This window comes from Salvia miltiorrhiza, chromosome 3 (assembly GCF_028751815.1).
Source record: "Salvia miltiorrhiza cultivar Shanhuang (shh) chromosome 3, IMPLAD_Smil_shh, whole genome shotgun sequence".
NCBI lineage: Eukaryota > Viridiplantae > Streptophyta > Magnoliopsida > Lamiales > Lamiaceae > Salvia > Salvia miltiorrhiza.
This window is the reverse complement of record NC_080389.1, coordinates 11,285,166-11,307,779: the sequence shown is the minus strand read 5'-3', so window position 1 is coordinate 11,307,779 and position 22,614 is coordinate 11,285,166. Positions and strand designations below refer to the sequence as shown.

The window sequence follows — 22,614 nt, the reverse complement described above, 5'->3', positions numbered from 1 at the left end:
TAAATGAATAATGGAATTTCTTATTTATTTAAAAAAAATGTATAGAATATTATAAATATGGTTTCTTTTTAAAGAAAAAGGATTAAATTATTTTATGAGTAATTCCATTATAATGGAATTAAAATGTCCTATTAGAATGGCTTCATGTTTTAATAAATATTGAGACTATTTATTTACATGATAAAAAAATGTGGAATTGTGTTATAGAATGATTAAGTATATGATTTACTTTATCAAATGAGCTTGGGATTTAATTGAGATATTAAATTACTAAGCATGTGTTTATAAATGATTTATTTATTTAAGTGATGAAAATGTGCGAAGTATGAGAAAGCATGATTTATAATGATTAAATTTTCAAGGTGATAATATATGACTTGTTCTTAATTGATGGAGTACTTGACTAAATGACGGGTATAGAGGGAGGTTATGGATTATGTACATGTTGATGTTCGAACAAATGGGTTCGAACCTATATGATAGTTACATGATAATTGGTTACATTTTATTGATTGAATGAAACGAGATTAATATGGATGCTAGAACCCTAAAACTTTAAAAGATACCCTAGGCACGTAGAATTAGACTTTGTCTTATGACAATTTCTTCACGAACTTATCGACTCTTCATAAATGAAGGTCCAGGCGACAGAAAGTGAAGCCGAAGAAGAAACGACTCCACGCCAGCTTTAAGAACAATTGAGGTGGGCATTATTTTATTATTACGTATATAGAGATCCCCTGCGTGACGTAGGCCTCATATGCGAATATATATGCATGATATGTTTTGACTATTTATTCAGTTCTTATGAAATGTTTATATGTTTAATGCCCTTTATGAAAATGAAAATGTTATGAAAATGAAATGTTTATGAAATGATTGACTGCCAAAATGTTTATGTTTTTATATGTATCCTATCTGTGTTGGTTCGCCAACTTTAAAGGAAATCCAATTGGGATCCTATGCTAGACAAAGGTCGCTAGCTAGGGTTAACGTGTACACTCATGGAGACCGCGAGTCGCTTGCGACCGGTCTTGGCGTCCGTGGTAAGGAGGCCTCCTTCCCGGCGCGTGACAGAAAGGACAGATATGGATCATATAGACTGAAAATGGGATGCATCCACCTTTATGAAAATGAACGAAATGTTTTAGTAAGCGCAGGTCATTTATGAAAACCCCTGTGTGTTACTGTTATGGCAGTTCAATTTATATATGTATGCATGTTGTATTTTCGGCTTATGTCACTGAGTATTTTTATACTCAGCCCTGCATGTATTTCTAAATGTGCAGGTTGAGCAGGCGATGGAATGGATTGGTGTTGAGCGGATTTCCCTTTTGATGTTTATGTAATGAAACCTTGAGTATGCATCTCCATATGCATAACTCACACGTTTTTCCGCTGCAAACACTCTGAATTTGTTATCGTATTGTGGAACTTATTACTCCTTCATTTTGTTTAACTTTCATTTGGGGTTTAGTCGTTATGGCTGGCTCATTTGTTAATTACCTAAGTGGTTATATATATATATATACCACTAGTTTGTTGTTATTAATGTCGGTTATTTGGTAAATCCCTTTTAAATTTCCATTTCTTATTGTTCACCCAAGTCATAACCCCGGTTAACCCGTCATTGGGATAGTGGGCTGTGACATAGCCCCCCCCCCAAAAAAATCCTGGCTCCGCCACTGGGCCTATACACTGGTGCTTCTTTGTGATAAACCCATGTTATGTAATTGTGGACAAACTCACGCCTAGTAACATGTTATCTGACTGTAGAAACAGATAAACAGGCCTCGTGTTGACACTTTCTACAAGAACACCTAATATTACGTACTCCATGTGTGTAAGCCGCGCGTTTGATTTATCACATACTCAAGGAAACCCTCAAGTCCCGTTTCAAATGCAGAACGATCATTGTATCTCGTATGCATCTCACATACGATAATCACTCATTCTTGTAAATTTTAATTGAAAATAAAAAAAACATGAATTATTTAAATTTAAATAAATTAAATTTAACTACAGAACTATTCTGTCGTTAAAATTTTAATAGCGAAAGCAGGCCAATTTTCTAAAGGAAAGAAACTCTTAAACCCTAAATTAAACTCATCGTCTTCTTCTCTCAACCTTCACTCATGTAAGTCCATCCTTCGTATATTTCAATTCTTCTTCTAAGCTAATTAAATTGAGAGAGAGAGCACAGATCGAAGGCTTCATGGTTATAAACTAATTGAAAGCCTGTGGAGCTCAATTTCTCACTATCTCTGCAATCTAGAGAAGAATGTACGCTTGAATCTTCCTCGCGAGAATTGAAATTCACATTATTTGATGCGATTGTGTTGCTACTGCTTGGTTTTAATCGACATAAATTTGATGCGATTAATTGTTATGTGTTCGTATTTTAATTTATTCGTTTCTAACGTTTTTTTTTTTTTTTTTTTTTTTTTCAGATCCTCTTTTTTTGCTGAATTTGATTGCGCTGAGAATGGTTGAACGATCGAAACTGTTACCCCTAAATATGCAGAAATAATTGTAATTCGTCACGGCGAGACGGAGTGGAATAACAATCATAGAATTCAGGTCTGTGTTTTTTGCCACTTTTTGAGTAAATTGAGTGTGGTATTCACGTGATTGACGAAGCAAAGTGCATTCTGCGTTAAAATCTGGAGTTTTGCATTAGAATTCATGTCTGTGCTTTAAATTAGTCATAACTCTGTTGAATTTAAGTATGATTAGCGAATACATGTATCTGATAAGTTAGGAAAGTGAGTTTTATTTATTTAAGAATTGTAGTTGTGCTCATGTTGCTTAGTTTTACTATTCTATATTTAGGAGAATACAGATTCATGCAGGGAGCCGGGAGTTAAGTAAACTGAGGAATTTGAAAGAGCTAGAGCTCAGCAGAGTGCGCCAAGAAGGCCTTCTGCTTTCCCAATTTTGCAGCGAGATTGCTGGGCTTAAGTGCTAGCTTGACGAGGCTTTCCATTTGTCATTTCTCCATAAGGTAGAACTAATGCTGATTATTTTGTTTGTTTTTACATCTGTTATTTCATCACAAACGCATCTTGTGTTATTTTATTCAAGCCTTCTTTTAATATATAGTTTGAGTTACAGCTGCACTAATTACTCTCTATCTCCATGCACCACTCCCCTTTGTGCCATTAGATGATTCTTAGATTCTTTTGGAGTTTTAATTAAACACCCTTTTATGTCTTATGATAGGATCTATAAGATGATGCATTTCTTTGGAGTTTTAAACATCCTTTTAAGGCCGGTGTACAAGGACTGGAAAACTGGTGTGTAAAAGCATCGGCTGAGGTAAATGATTATTCACAGAAATACTTATTAGATGATTCTAGAGAGGTCAAATTTCTTACATACTTTCCATCCTTATGCAGTATCAGTATGTTGGATCCTCGTGGGACGAACTCCAGCACATAAGACAAGCTATAGCTTTTGTATTCATGCAGGGAGTTCATAGAGCAAGCTGGTAGAGGGGGTTCTATCTCTTCTTTCTTATATTAATATTATACAATATAATTTTCGTTGCATTTTAAAATATTATATTCAGGAATTATTTGTTTTATGAATTCTATTCTATTCTATAAGAAAGTTATGCATTTCCTATTTCGTTTCTGATTTCCAAACCTTTAATGTATTTGATCACATTGGATGATTGAATTTGATTCTCTGAATTCATTTGCTCTAATTTCTTACTTCAGTCTTGCTTGGATCATTTGTAGTTTTGATACAACTTTTTTGTCGAATTTCTAGATGACTAATATGAGAAGCTTTCTTGCTTCGGGCTCGTTGAATTGAGCAGCCTTTGTATACGATGATCCTTTATTTTGAGAATAGCATGTGGATAAATGAATTGGTTTTGAATGAAAATGGAGTTGGTTAGTCTTGAGGTTTGACGAGCACATTCTTTCGCTGTTTGATTCGTAGTTGGAGCTTGGGGTTATCTTAGAGCTTGTGGTTGTAGGCTCTGTCAAAATTTCTTGCTCTCTATTTCCACAGGAGACTAGCGGCATTAGTTTTAGAAAGCAGCTTGCAGCTTCACTGGCACAGCATACTGCAAGAGTTGACAAGGTTGGCCAAGCTCACCGGCCTCTGCCACCTGCTAGATGTTCTAGCGCAATGGAGGTATTTTTTTTATTACATACTGATCATATAGATTGAAGGGAACTGCAATTTTGTCGCTCTTGCTTGTCATGATGATAGGTTAATCTATCTTTGCTTGCAGATTGCTCCTCCTCATTGCAGTCAGTTCAAACAGTTCTGTAGTCTCAAATGGCAAATTTGGAGAGTCGAGTTACAGCCTCAAAACATCCACCGAGTTGCTTAAAGTACTGAATAAAATTTGGAGCCTCGAAGAAAAGCATGCATTGGATATGTAGTTGGTAAGAGCTCTGAAGAGGGAACTGCAGCAATCCCAGGCACGAAATCAAGAACTGATGCAAGAGAAGAAGAGAAATCAGAATTAAATTGATCATTTGATGAAGCAAATGACGGAGTATAAAGTTGCTTGAAAGAGGGAGCCGCAACGTATCAAGGATGCAGTCAAGTTAGTCGAAGACAAGTTAGAGGATGAACTAAAATTAAGGAGACATTCAGAGAGTCACCATCACAAGCCGCCTAAGGAGCTCACACAGATGAAATCCTCGTTCTCTAATGTTTTGAGAGAGCTTGATCGGAGGAAAGCTAGAAGACCTCTGCGATTAGTTTGCCAAAGGGATACACGAGATTATGAGCGAGATTATGACAACCTCTTGATTCCTTTTATCTTTAGATGTTGGAGCTTTGTGGAACTATTTTGAACAATTTGATTTTAACTTGTTTATGTTGGAGATTGAACATATGATATTTTGTTAAGTTGGATTTCAATGAATTAATGTGATATAAGACTTCTTTTGTGGTTTATATTTTATTGAATAAGCTACATTAATATTGCGTTATTAGGTTAAATACTTTTATATAAATAAAAGAAAAAAAAATTCTACAAAATCTGTTGTCCTCAGCGACGGAATAACGACAAAATTTTTCAAACCAAAACTGCTACGGAATAAAATTTTGTCGCTATTAGCTACGGAATTTTCCGTCGCTAATCCGTAGTTATATTTAGACAATCAAACGACAACAATATTTTTAACGACGGACAATTCCGTCGTTAGTCCGTCGTTAAAGCTAGCGACAGAATACTTTTCCGTCGTTATTTTTGCTAGCGACCATGAATCTAGATTCGGAATAAATCAATCACTATTCCGTCGTTAACGGCCTTTAGCTACGGAATTTTCATTTTTAGCAACGGAAAATTCCGTCGCTAATCGCCTGATTTTTTGTAGTGAATCAAATTAAAAGCAATCATTTGTTGGGAGAAGATCCGTAAGAAGTAATCAATTTCTATACCAAAGGGAAAAGATCTTTAAGAAATTGATTAAATCTATCCCACAATATAGTAGCATATATGTAATCATTTTATCCTAAACACATACTAGCATATACTTAAACATTTATCAACACACTTATTCAAATTTATAACAACAAATTTACTTATCTAACAAATTTACTTATTCATACTTGATCATACTTAATCTAACTAATTTATCTAAAATAAATAAATTAATCTAACAAATTCATACTTAAATCATATTTAATCTAACAAATTCATACTTAATCATACTATAAATTAATTAAAATTTACTTATTCATACTTAATCTAACAAATTTATCTATGAAGAATAATAGTAAATAAATAAATAAAATTGGCGAGAGCGTACGGTGATTGGGGGTGGCGCGGCTGCGGTGGTGGCTGGACAAAATAGAGAGTGAGCAGGTTAGAGAGAGAGACGAAAGGGAGGGAGATTTACCTGGCGGTGATCGACGACGACGACGACAGAGACGAAGACGGAGAGGAGGGAGGCGCGGGCGGTAATGTGCAGGTAGGGCACATTCTGCCCGATTTTATCTCGAAAATTACCGACAGCATGTTCCGTCAGTACCAGCCGATCCGTGTCAAGATCACCGACGGTAGCCCAGGCCGCCGGTAATCACCGACGGCAGCTGCCATCGATAATATTAAAACACAATAATTAAATGACAAATTAATATTCACCGATGGCGATCCACGCCATCGATAATCACCGACGACGGTCGCTGTCGATAAGTGTGTTATATCTGATCCGTCTATTTTGTCGTCCGTAAATAGTCGGTAATTATCGAGGGTCGGCATGTCCTCGATAATTTTTCTCGGTATTTGCCCTTTTTTTGTAGTGTAACACATTTAACATTATATTATGGGGTTAATAAAAGTTTTCACTATGAACAACACAAACCAATTTTTTATTTGACCTGATATTAAGGAAGTGATTGATTTTATTCAAAGGTCAATAACTAGATTTACACTTTATAGTGATTTTCTATCTTAGTTTAAATATTACTATCTTACATTTTGGTGATTTTAAAATTTTTAAATGGCCTTAACATTTTGTTGACTACTGATATTTCTGGCGGTGCCCAAGATTTGAAAAATGACAAGTGGTTCAATACTTCTTTTGTGAGAACCACTAAAGACATCATAAACTCAAATGAGATAAAAATAATATTAATATCCATGTTTTTTAAGGTCATATTAATATCCATATTGAGGTGTTTCGATCATAATAGTATTACAATACAAGTATTTATCTTACTGTTTCTCTCTCAATTTATTGGTTGACACCTATGTAAAGGTACACTAATAGATTAATTAAATTGCATTTTTATAAAAGAACGAAAAAAGGAGAAAACAAAAGCGAGAGACCTAAACCCTTGAGAGCACAGAAACGCAAAAAGTGTTTTTACCCCACAAAATAATGATACTACGAAACCTGCAGAAATAAAAGAGGCTATAAAAGTGTTTTAAAGGAAAGTAAAGTCGGATATCATTGCAAAAAGTGCAATAAGCCAATTTAACTAACATTATAATTTATAAGGTTTTCCTATTACTATTATTTTTTCTAAGTTAAAGCGTAATACTATTATATGCATTTAATGACTATTTATTTTATATCTCATTATTAAATTTTAAATTTAAAAATATATATTTAAATTTGAATTTGAAATGTAGATATCGTCTATCGTCATTTATATGTTGATGCTCAAGCACGCACCTTTTCAAATTGCATGCGACATTTTGTGAAAACAAATTGTCTTTACTTTTTAATGTGATAAACAACGTTTGACTCACATGTACATGCCTAGTAGCAAATGGGATCCTCTGTCGCAAAATATAGTGTGTACCATCGTGTACCACTCTTATTATGTTATAATTTTTAATTATTTTTTATTCAATTTTAATTTATTATGCTTTTATATAATATAAAGATAATTAACAAGGGTTCATTAATTCAAAGTTAGGGTATATAATTTTTTAAATTTTAATTTTTCAATGATAAATACTAATTAGAGTTTATAATATAATAATAATTTTTATTTTTATAAAAAATAATTTATAAAACAAAGAAATGAAGAGTGGTACACGTGGTACACACTATATTCTGGGACAGAGGATCCCATCTGGCCTAGTAGACCCTTAACGTTGATATCTAAATTTATTTTATAAAAAAATAAGCAAGCAATTCTTAGTATACTTTTTTAGTTGTTTATCCGTATAAAAATATTATTAAATTTTAAAATATATTTATCTTCTTTTTGTTTCTTGCAAAAAATAGATGTCAAAAAAGCAACGAAAAAACTACTTTATAATATATTTTTTTATTATTGTCTGAAATGTAATGTAAAATTATTTTTTAATAATAAATTTCAATTATCATGACATTTATTTTAATTAAATGTGTTAATATTATCACTTTATAATAAATTATTTAAGAATTTGTTAATATATCAAAACTTTAAAATAATTAGGCCAAAAGATACTCGTCGAATTTCGACGGGTTATCCACTAGTATGGGTAATTCTACTTACGGGCCCTATTGTTGCTCTCACAACGTTCCCCCAATTACAATTTATCTGTCAAGTTTAAGAATTAAATTATTTTAATTATTTGAAGACCTATACATGGCATTGGAAAATCACTTTAATTTAGTATCTACAAATAAAGAGCTAAAATAATACTCCCTTCATCCCACAAAGCAAGATCAAGTTTTTTTCGGCACGTAAATTAAAAAATTGATATTTTGTGTGTTAAGTGTGGTAGGTGAAAATGTGAATAAAGAGTAAATTTTTTGCTACTTTTAGAAACTGGTCTTGCTTCGTGGGACAGACCAAAAAGGAAACTTGGTCTTGCTTCAATTCATGGGACGAATGGAGTAATATTAATAGCAAATTGTAATTATTTTAATGCTAGTATATTATTTCTATACGAGAATTTGAAATATGTTTAACCAAATTTATAAATTAAATTATTTTTTTGAGAGAATACAAATTTTGTATTTGAAAGTAAATTATGATTTAAAGCCACATGAATTTAGTTCTATGTTATTATACCAAAACAGCCCATTATTATTCTCGTTCAAGTTTATCACATTTTCAAGAAAATGTGTGATTTGTAATATTCTGATATTCTTCAAATGGTTCGTTTCTTCTCATCACCCGTAATATTATGTCATTTTTCAGTGCCACCATAATGGGTGATTAATTAAGTGGCTCATATTTGATTCCCATTAAAATAATGGGTGATTAATTTTTTTTTTTTTTGAGAAAATAATGGGTGTTTAATTGAAAATCAATTACCATGCGTTAAGGTTAATTTGGGGAAAATAAATTTTCCTTAATCAATGTGCAAAAGTGTAGAACACAAATTAATGTTTAAACAAGCACAAGACACTCCATTTCTTGTTACACATAGACACAAGAATAACAGAAGATGAGTAAAGTAAACTTGATCAGTTTATTCAGTAAAAATGTTGATGTGTTGCGGTAGATTCCTAGTCTCCAGATCGGAGCATCGACGGATTCGGAGATGTTTGAGCTTCGGCATTCCACCTTCTTCTATGAAGACGTTCTTCAGTCCATACGATTCTCGAAAAGCCATGGCTTCGAGGCTGGGGAACCCATCGCACAAAACTAGCATCGTTTCACCCAAGTAAGCCATATTCTGTAACTTGAGAAATAAAAGCTTTGGAAGCTTACCCAGCTCTGCCATCGGATCATCATGTAGCTGGGAACCCGTCAATGTGAGGCGAGAAAGATTTGGAGGGAACATACTCGCACTTGGACATTTGGACATTAAACCTTTCAGTTTAAGTTTGGTGAGATTGGCGAGCTGCGGCACAACTAATGCTATGTCAGTAGCATAATTAAACGGCCATATTAAGTGAAGTATGACAAGATTCTGCATCTTCTCCAATGACGCTCTCACTTTGATCAACTCTTCACGCTTTATCCCTTCTATATGTATGCCTAATTCACGAAGATGGCAACGACTCGTGAGAGTTGACTTCATCCAATCCTTGTCACTTATTCCTCTCAAACACTCAATATTTTTATTCCACATGTTTTTATTTGTCGGTCCACGCAAAATAGCTGCGCTGATGAAGTAACGTAGCTTGTCCATTTTCAATGAAACAAGTCTTGGAAAATATACCCAGCACGATTTCATGTCAACAACCTCGAGGTTTCTAAGATGATCAAACCAGCGTGGGAGTTTTACGACGGTTCCATAATCTGCGTATATTCTCAAGCACTTCAATCCAATCAATAACCGAAAAGAGTTGGGAAAACTTTTGAAGACAGTGGCGTCAAGCTCGACTGTCTTAAGGAGTTGATAGCCCTTCCAGTAATGAGATGGAGTGGTTATATATCCAGAATCATCATGGACGTTAAGTTGGAAAAGAGAGCGTACATGCTTATTTTGATTCGACGAGGAAGTCTCAAGATTTTTGGCATAGACAACACGATGGCGAGGCTTATAGGATGATTCTGATGATATCCCTCCGTCCCCCTTTACTATCTCCAGACCTATTTCCTCCTTTGCTTTTCTTAAGCAAACCTCGCGAACAAGATCATGTAGGCGACAACTTTTGACTTGATCATGGATATTTAGATCTTGAATTTGAACCATGCTTCGATTGATCAGCTCATTTAAATAACCTCTTCCTATCTCATCAAATATACTTCTGCTTCCTTCTTGTTGGATCAAGCCTTGTGCATTCCATATGTTTACTAGCCTTTTTGCTGGGATAGTAAAGTCTTCTTTGAAAAAAGCTAGGCACAAGAAGCATGATTTCAATTGGGGTGATAAATTCTGATAACTCAACTCCAAAATTGCTGATACGCCGCTTTCAGTCCTTCCCAAATAAGAGTTTAATTGGTTAAGAACTTGTTCCCATCCACTCTTGGTTTGTGTTTCCATGAGTAAGCCTCCTACCACGCTGATAGCTAATGGTAGACCATCGCATTTTTGCAAGATTTGTGTGCCTACACCCTCGAATTCTTCTGGACAATTGCCAATTGTGTTGCCAACGAATGCCTTCTTCAACAACAATTCCCAGCTTTTTTTGGAGTCTAAGAGACTCATATTGTGGACGTATTGATCATACTTTGTGATAATCTTGTTGCGGGTGGTAACCAACAATCTACTTGCTTTATCTGTCCATTAGAGTAACGACTGATTAATTCAAAAAAACTCAACAATAATATTTCGAAATGCTACTATTTTTATATTTTTATCTAAATGGCTATAGTTTTTATAACTATTATATATTTTTTGTTAAAATAGGGTGTTGCCTCAAAAGAGTGTCCAAATGGCAACTACAGTGAACATTATATTCAATCATTTTCATATCATTGTGAAAGTAGATTTAGGCAATAATCTATGAAGTTGCGAGCTTGTCTTATGTACACCCATCCACACCGTGAGGATTGGTTCTACCCAGCCCAGATAGCCCAACCAGATCGAGTCCGGCCTGCCCCCACCGCCTTTTCTGTAACCTCGACCAACGTAAATGATACTACTCACAACAAATGATAGTTTTATTAACAACAAAAATGACACTTTTATCAATAATAAATGAAATCAAGCACATAAAATACGATAATTATTTGGGCTTTTTCTCCAAAATATTTCACCCTAAGGATAATTATAAAACGATACCCATTGGCGCTTGTTAGCTAGCAAAAATAAAATTAAATGTTAAAATAATTACATCACCTTAATTGGATTGAATAAATTGTTTAAAAAAAATTGAATTAAATAAACCATACTTAATTATCACAAAATTAAAGCATACAAATTGAAAGTGGAGAAGAAATATCCAGTAAAATAAGATTTAAAACAAATTAAAATAGGATAAATGGTATGGTTTACCTTGTTGATCTGGGAAAGCAGTGATGAGAGATTCCAAATGTTCCTTCTCCCAAACATCATCCAGAACTATGAAATATGATTTGCCCTCCAATTGCTTATGAAGCATTTCTTTAAGCTTTTGTAGTAGATACAGCTTGTCCTTGGTTGACTCCTCCAATTCACGCACCTTTTGTTTGTCAGAGCCCGGCAGCTCGAAGATAAGCTGCTTGATGGTCTCTTGTGGTGTAAATTCACTCGACACCACAACCCAACAACGATGATCAAATGGACCAGCAACCACGTCGGGGTGGTTGTATATTTCCCGGGCAAGTGTCGATTTCCCGATCCCACCCATGCCCTCTAGCACTGCAATGGAAAGCCCTTTCTTCTCCTCACACAGAATCGATTCTTTCAGCAGCTTTTTCACATCATCTTCAACGCCCACCAGATGTTCGTCCTTTTGCCAAGGACACAACCGCCGCCGCAATTCAACTTCCGATCTCGATGATGACTCGGCTGCCTCTCCGAGATCCTTGATCCCGTACCTCTCGCGGCTTTTGTCAATGGCATCAAGCCTATCTCGGATCGACTCAATCTCATCTCCAATTTTGTCGAGGTGGTACATACGCTTCGGGAAGGTTGTACATCTTTTGAAGAGCCTCCAATTCTTGGCACTCTCAACGTTGAGAAGGAAGATCTCGATGGTATCTTGGGCATCTTGAGCCAACTCTCTGATCTCCGAGATCCAATTGCGCACGCTCTCGTCTTCAAATTGCTTTTTGTTGGCGTCTTTGAGAAAGGATTGCATCCTCTTCAGCTCCTCTCTCAGCAAATCCACCTTTCCCTCGACGCCTCGCAGGAATTTAACCTTCTGGATGAGCTGATTGCCCAGTAGTTCGACCAAAGATGAGATCGCCGCCTCCGCTGCCATATTTGATAGATCTGAGATAGAAACTATCGTTTTGGTTTCTTCAAAAGTATGCAGTATCCATAAGTCAAGGCAGAGGCAACAACTTGCTAATTTTTAAATATATGTTGCTATTCACACTCCACGGCCGCCTTTCTTCTTAATAATTAATTTGGGGTCCTCCATTTAAAAAAAAAAATTAAATTGGGCCCAACCGCCCAAGCCCAAATACAATCTGAGAATAGAGAATCAGAGAGGCTCGCTATTCTCACGGTTAGATTATTGGGGGTACAAAATACACTAAGCCCACGTTTGATTTGGTGTTTTTAGAGATTACAAATGGATTTAATTAATTGAATCCATTACTTGTTGTTTGGTTTGAGTAATGAGTTAACCATTACCCTTACTTGAGGTTAACTCAATCACTCAATTTGTTACCCCTCAAATTAGAGGGGAAACAAAAGAAAGGGAATCTCTTACTAATAATTCATTTCCATTGTTAAGCCAAACACTAAATAAAAGTAATGCTTATTGTTACCATTCCACTCCTTTATTTGATTTCATTCCCTTTTCATTCCTCTACTTGAACCAAACGAGCACTAAATAATACTCCATATTTAATATATATTACTCTTTTCGTCCATGCAATAAGTACCTATATTTTCTTTTTATATTAGTTTGTCAATTAAATAAGTATTCATTTTTCTTTTTAGCAAGTGTACCTCACACAATCCTTTAATTAATTAATACTCTCAAAAAGTGGGACCCTTATTCCACTAACACCACACTCAATACATTTCTAAAAACTCGTGCCGTCCACAAGGACGGAGAGAGTATATAATATTATTTAATAAAAAGAAAAAGAAATTGCAGTGCTAATTTATTTGATGCATATACTTATATAATCGTGATTTTCGAAAACTGTTAATATTTTTAAAATGGATATTATTTAATAAAAAGAAAAAGAAATTCCAGTGCTAATTTATTTGATGCATATACTTGTATAATCGTGATTTTCGAAAACTGTTAATATTTTAAAAATGGTTTAACGAGTATTGGGTTATTTTTTGGGGTTATTAGCCTGTAAATACACGAACTTTTTATATTTTCTGAAATTTAATATAACTTTTATTTTTAGCCCATAAATACATGAACTTAGCATTTTTTCTGATTTTTGACATCGACATGAAAAAACTCTATTTATTGTTGAGGTGGAGGCCGGAATACATGACGTGGACTACGAAATATGCACTTGAATAGAGTAATTTGATTCATTATTTTGATTAGAGAGTGAATGACATGGTATATCGGCCTTCACGTTAATAGTAAATTAGAATTTTTTATTGTCGATGTCAAAAATCAGAAAAAAAAATGCTAAGTTCGTGTATTTGTGGGCTAAAAATAAAAGTCATGTTAAATTTCAGAAAATATAAAAAGTTCGTGTATTTACAGGTTAGTAACCCTATTTTTTCTATGAGTTGTAGGCTAAGGAGGGTAGTAACTAGGTTGCTCTTTTGAGTAGATATCTCGATTTAGAAAGTGCGGTGATATTCAAATAATTAGAAGTAGAGCTGGCAAAATGGGTCCGGCCCGACAGGCCGGCCCAACCCGCCCGTGTTTAGGGCTGGGCTGGGCTGTACAAAATGTAGGCTCAAAAAAACCCGAGCCTAAAAAGCCCGCCCAATCAGCCCGTCGGGCTAATCGGGCCCGGGGCTATAAAGCCCGGGGTTTTCAGGCTAAAAAGCCCGCCCGATTGAATTTTTAAAATATATTTTTATTAATTTAATTATTATTAAATATTCTATTTTTAATTTTAATATACTAAAATTTGAGGAAATTCTATTATTGAAATTTGAAATTGGGGTATATTCTTTTTGAGGAAATTTTATTATTGAAATTTGAAATTGAGGGACATAGTGATTGGTATTCATTTCGCAGGTTAGAGAAATAGCTTGTAAAATCAATATATTATTAAGATAATTTGTAGTGTTCAGAATTTCATATTTTTTTCATTCGTTCATCATTTTTTGTGCTTTCCTTGTGTATTATTGTTGGATTATGAAATGAGTTCGATTTATTAAATTATCATATAAATGATTCGATAAAATAAATTGTTGATGTCTGTGTTCCCACATTTGAAATAGCCGATTGGGGAGAGTTGAAAATTCTCACATTTAAAATGAGTAACAAGTGAGTATAAATGAGAAATTTCTAATTTCTTTGCTTATCTTGTTGTCGATTGTAGTTGACTAGTAGGATTTTATATTTCTATTTTGTCTATAATTATTATATGGATTTATTTTAGTTTATTTAATTTTTTGTAAAAAAAAATAGGATTTAGTGGAAAAAAAATTATTGGGCGGGTTTGGCCCGACCGCCCGCTGGCCCGGTCGAGGCTGGACTGGGCCTGAAAATTGGCAGCCCGGTCTATTTCGGGCCGGGCTCTCAAAAGCCCACTGGGTTGGGCCGGGCCGGCCCGACCCGCCCGTTTTCCCAGCTCTAATTAAAAGTAATGCTGCTTTCCTATGCTAGCTTTGCAAATATAACTAATATTGTGATAATATATATAGTTTTTATTATTATTATTATTGAATCAAAGTTTGGATTTTTGGAATTGAAGAAAATGTTTACAGTTTGTATAGGACTATATATTAATTACTTGACTTGGGCCTAATTAATTCATGTATACGAATACTTTGCGAGTCCTTGTGTGCTTAGATTACCATTGGTGTGTTAGTGTGACTAGACATCACACATTTTCGTTATGATCACATCCTAGTTTATGATGTTTATAGATCGTTTAAATTTAAAATGTGAGAGTAAAATTCATAACCTCCTCAATGTGTGTCACTGTTTTATCAACTACATCTCATGGTCTAATACCCCCCACCTCCCCCAAAAAAAAAACCTACATCTCATTATCATGATTAAATGACTTGAGATTGCTCAAGATTGAATTAGTTCGAAATTGATTTTGTTATAAAGGGATACCAAGACTTATAAGGCCAGACTAATTATATAAGCGACATTGTTTCGAGTCTAAGAGGTGTTTGGTCGAGCTTATAAGCTTTTTAAAATAGTTTATAAGGCCTTCAAATTGCTTGACAAAATAAGGTTCTAAACAACTTTAGTTGTAAAAATAAGTTTCAACAACTTATAAATTCTCAAAAGCATAAATTTCTATATCCTAACATATTTTTTCATAATATTATACTCCCTTCGTCCACAATATCGTTTCCACTTTGTGGACGACACGAGTTTTAAGAAAGTAGCGAATAGTATGTTGATAATAGTGAATATTGTTGTGAGTGGAGCTTGGGTCTCACTATTGTTGCGAGTGGAGTTTGTGGACCTTACTATTATAAATGGAAGTGGAAATGATATTGTGGACAGACCAAAATAGTAAAAGTGGAAACGATATTGTGGACAGAAGGAGTATGCAATAATCAATTTACAAAAACTATACAACTCTGATTTGTTACCCTACTAAGTTCATCTCTCTTCGATTTTCTCTCTAATAAGGATTTTCTCTATTTAGTTTATAAGCTGAATTATCCAAACATTTAGACAACTTATAAGCTAATGAGAAACTACATATTATAAAGGGTTATTAGCGCCTAAATACACCAATTTTGGGAGTAGTTTGGTTTTGTACATGAACTTTGAAAGGTGTAAAAAAAATACATGAACTTTAATATTGTAGCAATTTTATCAAAAATTCAATTTCTAGATGTTCAAACTCTATAAAAATCCTACGATTTAGAGGTTTAGAGATATCTTATACAATATCCTTCAGAGATGTCTTATACGATGCTATTTTTTAAAACGTTCAATGAGTAAACGTCGATATTTTGACTTGCCACACATAAGCTTTAATTTGTGTAAAAATTGAATTTGTGGCAAAATTACTACAACAATAAAGTTCATGTATTTTCTTACACCTTTCATGTGCAAAATCAAACTATCCCCAAAGTTGGTGTATTTAAACGCTAATAATCCTATTATAAATTCTTCAAATATTTTATAAGATATTGAAGCTTATAAGCTTAGCCAAACAACGCATTATAAAATTAAGTTTTGTCTATAAAACTAAATCTTGTCTAATCCATCAAACTAAAAACAAACCCCCATATAAAATAGTAGGGCATGTTAGTCTTGCCAACAAATGAACTTATCCGAAAGTAGAAACCGATCACACCAAGTAAAGAAATACAAACCCACACTTTATACGATTAATAATTACCTTTTTCCAAATAAAATATAACTATTTCCTTACCTGTTTCATGCTTATCTAATACACTTCCTTCCCCACAAACACATACAAAACTTGAAAATCGAAACGAGCAAAAACATGGTCGGAATTGGAAATAGCACCAATTCTACAAATCTTAGTAAACTAGAAAAAGAATTCGGACTTCGGGCTGGGCCGGATGCCTTATGATTACGGGCACTGCGGGCTTTTTCTTGATGTAGTAACAATTCGTGCTCTCGGCCAAAGTTGATATATCTTGGGCCGATCTTAGACTATGGTCGGAGTCAACGATCTCTAGGTTACGAAAATAGCTTGCTTTTCCGAACCCGGCTTCCACGTAATGGCCCGAGCCCATTTGGGTCGACGTGTGTTGGTCGTTGGCCCGGGAATTCACGACCTCGCCGCTGCACTCAACCATGTGAATAGCTCGGTGGGCCAGTAGCCCACTAAGGTGCTATCACCAAAGCCCATCCACCAATTTCCCAATTTGGGATCCTATTTTCAGACTACGTCGATCTTCGCGACTTTTCTATGCTCAGTTTGACCTGTTAGAGGGCACTGCATCTAGGAACCATTGTTGCACGCAAGGGCCAAAATTAAGACTACTTATACTAATTAAGACTCCTAAGCATAATATAACCCAACTAAATAATACTATTAACTAATAAGCTAGAGATAAATTAGTAATCAAAATAATAAACAACATGAGCTTCTTTTTGCATTGAAAGCAAGTTGAGACGAAAAGAACAATTTCAGCCTCCCGTCTATATGTTCCTTAGAGAGGCTATAATGACAAAGGCTGGTGATATTATGTGAAGAAAAGTAAATTATACTTAATAATTGTAAGTCATCCACAATTATTAATTGATGAAACACGTAGCTGCAAAGGTAGCCAAGTGGGCAAGTTTCAATAGCATAAACAGAGAGAGAAGTTCGTACCTGCAACATTTTCTAACAAACAACTCCGGGCTCCGGCACCGGACCGTGTGCCTTGTGACCCTTCACCTCCACCGTCGCCCTCTAACAAACAAAAATCCACAAATAAATCCCCCCCCCCCCCCCCAACAAAAAAAATTGAATATTCAATCCAATAAAAAATTATGGCATTTGATTACCAGGTCGTCGGAGTCGGGAGGGGCAGGAGTGAGAGAGCGGAATCCAGTGAGAGAGGCGTATATGGCTTTATTGTGGGACGAGAAGTAAGCGCCGTAGGCAGGTTTCAACTCTAGAGCTTTTCCCAGAATATCACCCGGCGTCACGAAATTCTCTTCTTCACTCTCCTTCATTGTATTCTTTTCCTTAAGAGTTAGAGAGAGAGAGGCGGAATTCCTCTTTGCAGGTGGCGCAAACGGAGAAGAGCTCAGAGAAGCAGCAGATTTGCCGCTCTTTGTTTCTGTACTCGTTTATTTTGTTTGGGCTTTTCTTTGGTTTATTAGAAATTTCTTTAAGAGGAATTTGGGCCAGATTTTGTTGAGGTGGCCCACATTGATATATTTTTTTCGAGTGATTATAAATGTAATCCATATTTTATGTATTTTGTTGGACATTTCATTAGCTTTCTTCCACTCACTTCCATGTGGATTCGACTCTGAACTTACTGCTAGCTAACTTAGTTGTAGGCACATGATAAATTTATTTGCACGAAGCTCAAACGACGACTTCGTCACACAGCAATCGATCTTCTCTACTGGCAAATCCAAACGGCACAGATTTCTCTTCGTACTATAGAAGTTGTCGGGACAGTTGTTATCCTTTGATAAAGCCTTTTGAAAAAGCGAAGACAACTGATTGAAACATCTCTCTGACATGTGGTTTTCAACCTTTATGCTCATGAATTGTGTCATAAAAGATAACTGTGAGTATGTATCACAGGCTGGGTATAATGGATTATCAGCTGAGTTCAACGTGTTATAAATTTGTTGAGCGACAGGATTGGACGTGTCACGACCGCACTTGCTAAGGATAGCAAATTCGGGAAAATCGCGACTAAGGGAGGGAATTTAGGAGCGGAATTTAGAAAGGGCATATTCGTTTTCTTGATGACTCGACTTGTATAAAGAAATCAATAGAAATATCTAGATATCAATGAAGGCCACAAGAGGACCGTACATAATATTATCCCAAAACGGGGTGCTCAATGGTTTTAGTACATTATTAAATAATACATATTGTTTGACAAATGACATAATATCTTAACATAATCAGTGTTCGCAGCGGAATAACAATAACTTGAGTATATGTATGAAGACATATACTCCACTCTGAGGTTCTCGTCCTAAATTGACAAAAACTCCGCTTGCACACTACATCCTCGATCACAGCTCAACCTGCACATTTAAAAATACATGCAGGGCTAAGTACAAAAGTACTTAGTGGACACTTGCCGAAATTTACATATATGCATAATATTTTATTGTCAAGCCTTTCAACAGTAGTAAGATACGAGGGTTTTCCTTTAAAGACTCGTATTTACCAAACATAATATCATTTCTTTCATCAATAACCCGCGCAGGTATTTTATATCATTAATCACCATATCAGTAACTCGTGCCGAGAGGGAGGCCTCCCTCTACGGACACTATGATCGGCCAACCCGCTAGATGACTCACGATCACAAGGTGTACACTAATTCCGAAGGGATTTGAGGTCCCATCCAGAATCCGATCAGATAGGCAATTAATAATAAAACATAAAGCATTTAGGCATTGACAATATCATTTAAATTCATAAGCATAAAGTCTTAACAATTCTAATATATAATTTTAGTTTATACGTAGAAAGCCCACCTGAACAGCAGACTCACGGTTTAGCTCTAACTCTGGTGCTTGACCTTTAATCCGAGAAAATAAAATAAGATTCTAATTCTCGAAAAATCTCAATAAATGAGGATGCGTGAAATGATTATGCATGACTCATATTCCTTTAATTAAATTATGAGATGCTAATCCTATTTAAGGAATTAAAGCTCGTCTTATGAGGTCGGATTATTAATCTTATCTCGTCAAAACCTTAAACTCAAAACATTATCACATAACTATCATTTAGGTTCGAAACTATTTATTCGAACATCAACATGCGCATTAATCAAAACTCGTTCTATTTATGTCATCAAGTCAAATATTCCGTCATTTAAAAACAAATCCTATAATATTACATAGATAAATTATATCATCATAGATCATGTTTTCTTATTTTTAAAATCATTTAATCATTTTCAAATAATCCATATTAATAAGTCATTAGAAAAGAATTAATTTAAATGAGAGTTTAACTCAAAATATTTCATTTTATAATCCATTTATAAATACTGGAAATAAAGAACTCCATTTAAATAATTAATTTAAAGGTCAATATATAATTAAATTAATCAAGCTCAATTTAAATTAATAATTAAGAGCTCAAATAATTTAAATAGATATAAGCCCAAATTAATTAGATAAATTAAGTCTATCATGTTTTTCTTTGAATAAAGCCCAAACAATTTAATTAAAATAGGTCCAAATCCTTTAATTAAATCGGCCCAAACAATTTAATTAAATCGGCCCAAACAATTTAATTAAATCGGCCCAAGAGCGAGCCCAACATTTAAAAAAAATCGGCCCAAACCCGGCCCAATTCCTAACCTAAATATACACACACAATTACACCTCCCAACACACACAAGTTGCGCCTCCCTCTCCTCTTTCTCACTCTCTCTCTCGGACCTCTCTCTCTCCCGACTCTCTCTCTGCTCTCTATCGTTCTGCCGCCGCCGCTGCCGTTCAACGGCGCCGTCGCCGCCGGCGAGCGGCGCGGCCTCTCCTTCTCTCTCCCTGAACTTTTCCCCCCTCTCTTCTCCTCCCTCGGTCTCACTCTTCTCACTGACTCACACACACACGCACGCAGACACGGCGAAAGCCGCGCCGCCGCGTCGTCCTCTCCTTCGCCGGTGGACAGACGGCCAGGAGCCGCCACCGTCGCCGGAGAGCCCAGGTAAAACCCTAACTTTTTTTTCATTTTCCCCTTCTTTCCTTTTTAGATTAAAACTGAAAACTCCTCTCTCTCTCTTTTGATTTGGCTGAATCGGAGCAACGGCGACGTCACGGCTGTCACGTTACCACCGCCGCCGCCGACGACGAGCCACCAAGGCTCCGCCGCTGACCGCCGTCTGAAAACAGGTAAATTCTAATTTCCTTTCTCTCCTTTTCTTTTTCCTTCCCTCATCCTTTCCCTTTTCTAAATTAAAATCTGAAAACTTATCTCCCTTCCCCCTCTTTGGCAGATCGGAGCCACCGCGGCTCCGTCGCCGTCCGTTGACCGCCGGCGACGACGAGCCACCGAGGCTGCCGCCTCCCCCTGACCTCGACTCACACACGAAATCAGCCAACACAAAGGGTCTTTGTGCAAGAATCATATACTGTAATTGCTCAAATAAAAGTTTTAACTCTTTCCTTGTAACTTCAGTTCACAAGTACATATTTAGTAACTGTAAATCTATGAATTTGCTACTCATTTTCTTCATTTATCAAAGCATATGTAAATCTGAGTTAATGAGCATGTGTTGGTGTTCTGGAGTTGATGTATACAATTGAAGGATATCATAATATATAAATTAGAATATAAACCTTGAATGATGAAAGATGTGGTGTCGTTTCTTGGCTGCGAGAGAGATGGTAGATGAATGTGAGAGGTGGGAATTGGCTGAAAAATGGTGTAGGTTATAAAAGAAAAATGGGGTGGCTTGGATGGAATTTCTTCAACTTACAGGTATGAACACTTTCAGCCAGTATGTATGACTGAAGAATTTCTTCAGCATGCGCTCAAAATTCTTCAGCATGCTTAGGATTATATATGAAATGAAATATCTAAGAGATTAATATATATTTTATATGGTTCCAAACTCATTTAAATACATTAAGACATATAAGCCTAATTCTTATTGAAGCATAAAATCCATTTGAGCTTGCTTCTAACATAAATTAAATTACTCATGGGCTTAAGTAAACAATCGATAAAAGATTCATATTTAACACTTCAGTGTTAAATTCTCCACAATAAATTAATGGACTCAAAATATATTTTGAGTGCATCATTTATTGAAAATAAAAAAAATAAATCAATCACATATATAAATTATCAAATTCATATAAGTTCGTATTTTATTAATGGATGCTGAACTCTAATTACCATAATAAATCCTTAAATCAGTAATTAAAAGTATATAATCCTTAATAAAAAGTCGGGTCATTACATACTATCCCCCTTAAAAGAAATTTCGTCCCGAAATTTGCATACCTATGTGAAAAGTTCTGGGTATTTTTCTTTCATCTGGTCCTCAAGTTCCCACGTTGCTTCTTCTGGTCCATGGTGTCTCCACAGTATTTTGACTAACGCGATCGATTTATTCCTTAACTCTTGCACCTTTCGGTCCAAAATGGCTTCAGGTTTTTCCTCGTACGTCAAGTCTGGGTTAAGAATCATTTCATCTTGGTGAATCACGTGTTTGGGGTCAAACACGTACCGTCTCAGCTGTGACACGTGGAACACATTGTGGACGTTTCCAAAGCTAGGTGGCAGTGCCAACCTATACGCTACGGGACCTATTCTTTCAAGGATCTCATAAGGTCCTACAAAACGGGGTCTCAACTTACCCTTAACACCGAATCTAACGATCCCTTTCGAGGGTGATATTTTAAGGAAAACCTTGTCTCCAATCTTAAATTGTAGTTCAGTTCGTCGGGTATCAGCATAAGACTTCTGTCTGTCCTGGGCCTCTTTAATTCTTGCTCTAATCTGGCGGATGGTCTCGATCATCTCGCTTACTGCATCTGGCCCAAGGATTTTTCTTTCACCCACTTCATCCCAGTAAAGTGGTGATCTACACTTCCTTCCATACAGCGCCTCATAAGGTGCCATATCAATGGTTGCCTGGTAACTATTGTTGTAGGCGAATTCGATCAATGGCAGCACTGATTCCCAACTTCCTCCTCGGTCTAGCACCACTGTCCTCAACATATCTTCAAGGGTCTGAATTGTCCTTTCTGATTGTCCATCTGTTTGAGGGTGAAAAGCGATGCTAAAGTTTAATCTCGTTCCCAACTCTTTCTGTAAACTGATCCAAAATCTAGAAGTAAATTTTGAATCTCTATCTGAAGTAATGGATATTGGTATTCCATGTAGCCGTACAAT

General features: G+C 35.5%; 1 protein-coding gene and 2 long non-coding RNA genes across 8 annotated transcripts; 2 read left to right on the top strand and 1 right to left on the bottom strand.

Annotated features, from left to right (window-relative positions):
* Window positions 1-55: 55 nt before the first annotated feature.
* On the top strand, window positions 56-1,548 carry LOC131017708 (uncharacterized). Its single transcript, XR_009099808.1, has 2 exons — window positions 56-703; window positions 1,290-1,548. It is a non-coding gene; the product is annotated as an uncharacterized LOC131017708 (long non-coding RNA).
* Window positions 1,549-2,051: 503 nt separating this feature from the next.
* On the top strand, window positions 2,052-4,930 carry LOC131017625 (uncharacterized). Of its 6 annotated transcripts, XR_009099708.1 has the most exons (7): window positions 2,144-2,283; window positions 2,451-2,580; window positions 2,833-3,004; window positions 3,223-3,318; window positions 3,399-3,490; window positions 3,775-4,146; window positions 4,247-4,930. It is a non-coding gene; the product is annotated as an uncharacterized LOC131017625 (long non-coding RNA). The 6 variants fall into 6 exon arrangements; XR_009099705.1 differs by lacking the exon at window positions 2,144-2,283 and adding an exon at window positions 2,052-2,137 and having other exon boundaries at window positions 2,843-3,004; window positions 3,399-4,146; XR_009099704.1 differs by lacking the exon at window positions 2,144-2,283 and adding an exon at window positions 2,052-2,137 and having other exon boundaries at window positions 3,399-4,146.
* Window positions 4,931-8,749: 3,819 nt separating this feature from the next.
* Window positions 8,750-12,279, bottom strand: LOC131017513 (disease resistance protein RPP8-like). Its single transcript, XM_057946268.1, has 2 exons — window positions 11,309-12,279; window positions 8,750-10,590 (listed from the first exon to the last, which is right to left on the bottom strand). Exons 1-2 carry the CDS (start codon window positions 12,216-12,218, stop codon window positions 8,891-8,893), a joined length of 2,610 nt encoding a protein of 869 aa, XP_057802251.1. The 5' UTR covers window positions 12,219-12,279; the 3' UTR covers window positions 8,750-8,890.
* Between the last annotated feature and the right edge of the window lie 10,335 nt (window positions 12,280-22,614).

Coding starts and splice junctions, on each gene's coding strand:
- LOC131017513 (XM_057946268.1), bottom strand. CDS start 12,218: ATGGCAGCGGAGGCGGCGATCTCATCTTTGGTCGAACTACTGGGCAAT. Junction 10,591..11,308: donor TGCTTTCCCAGATCAACAAG/GTAAACCATACC, acceptor TCTAATGGACAG/ATAAAGCAAGTAGATTGTTG.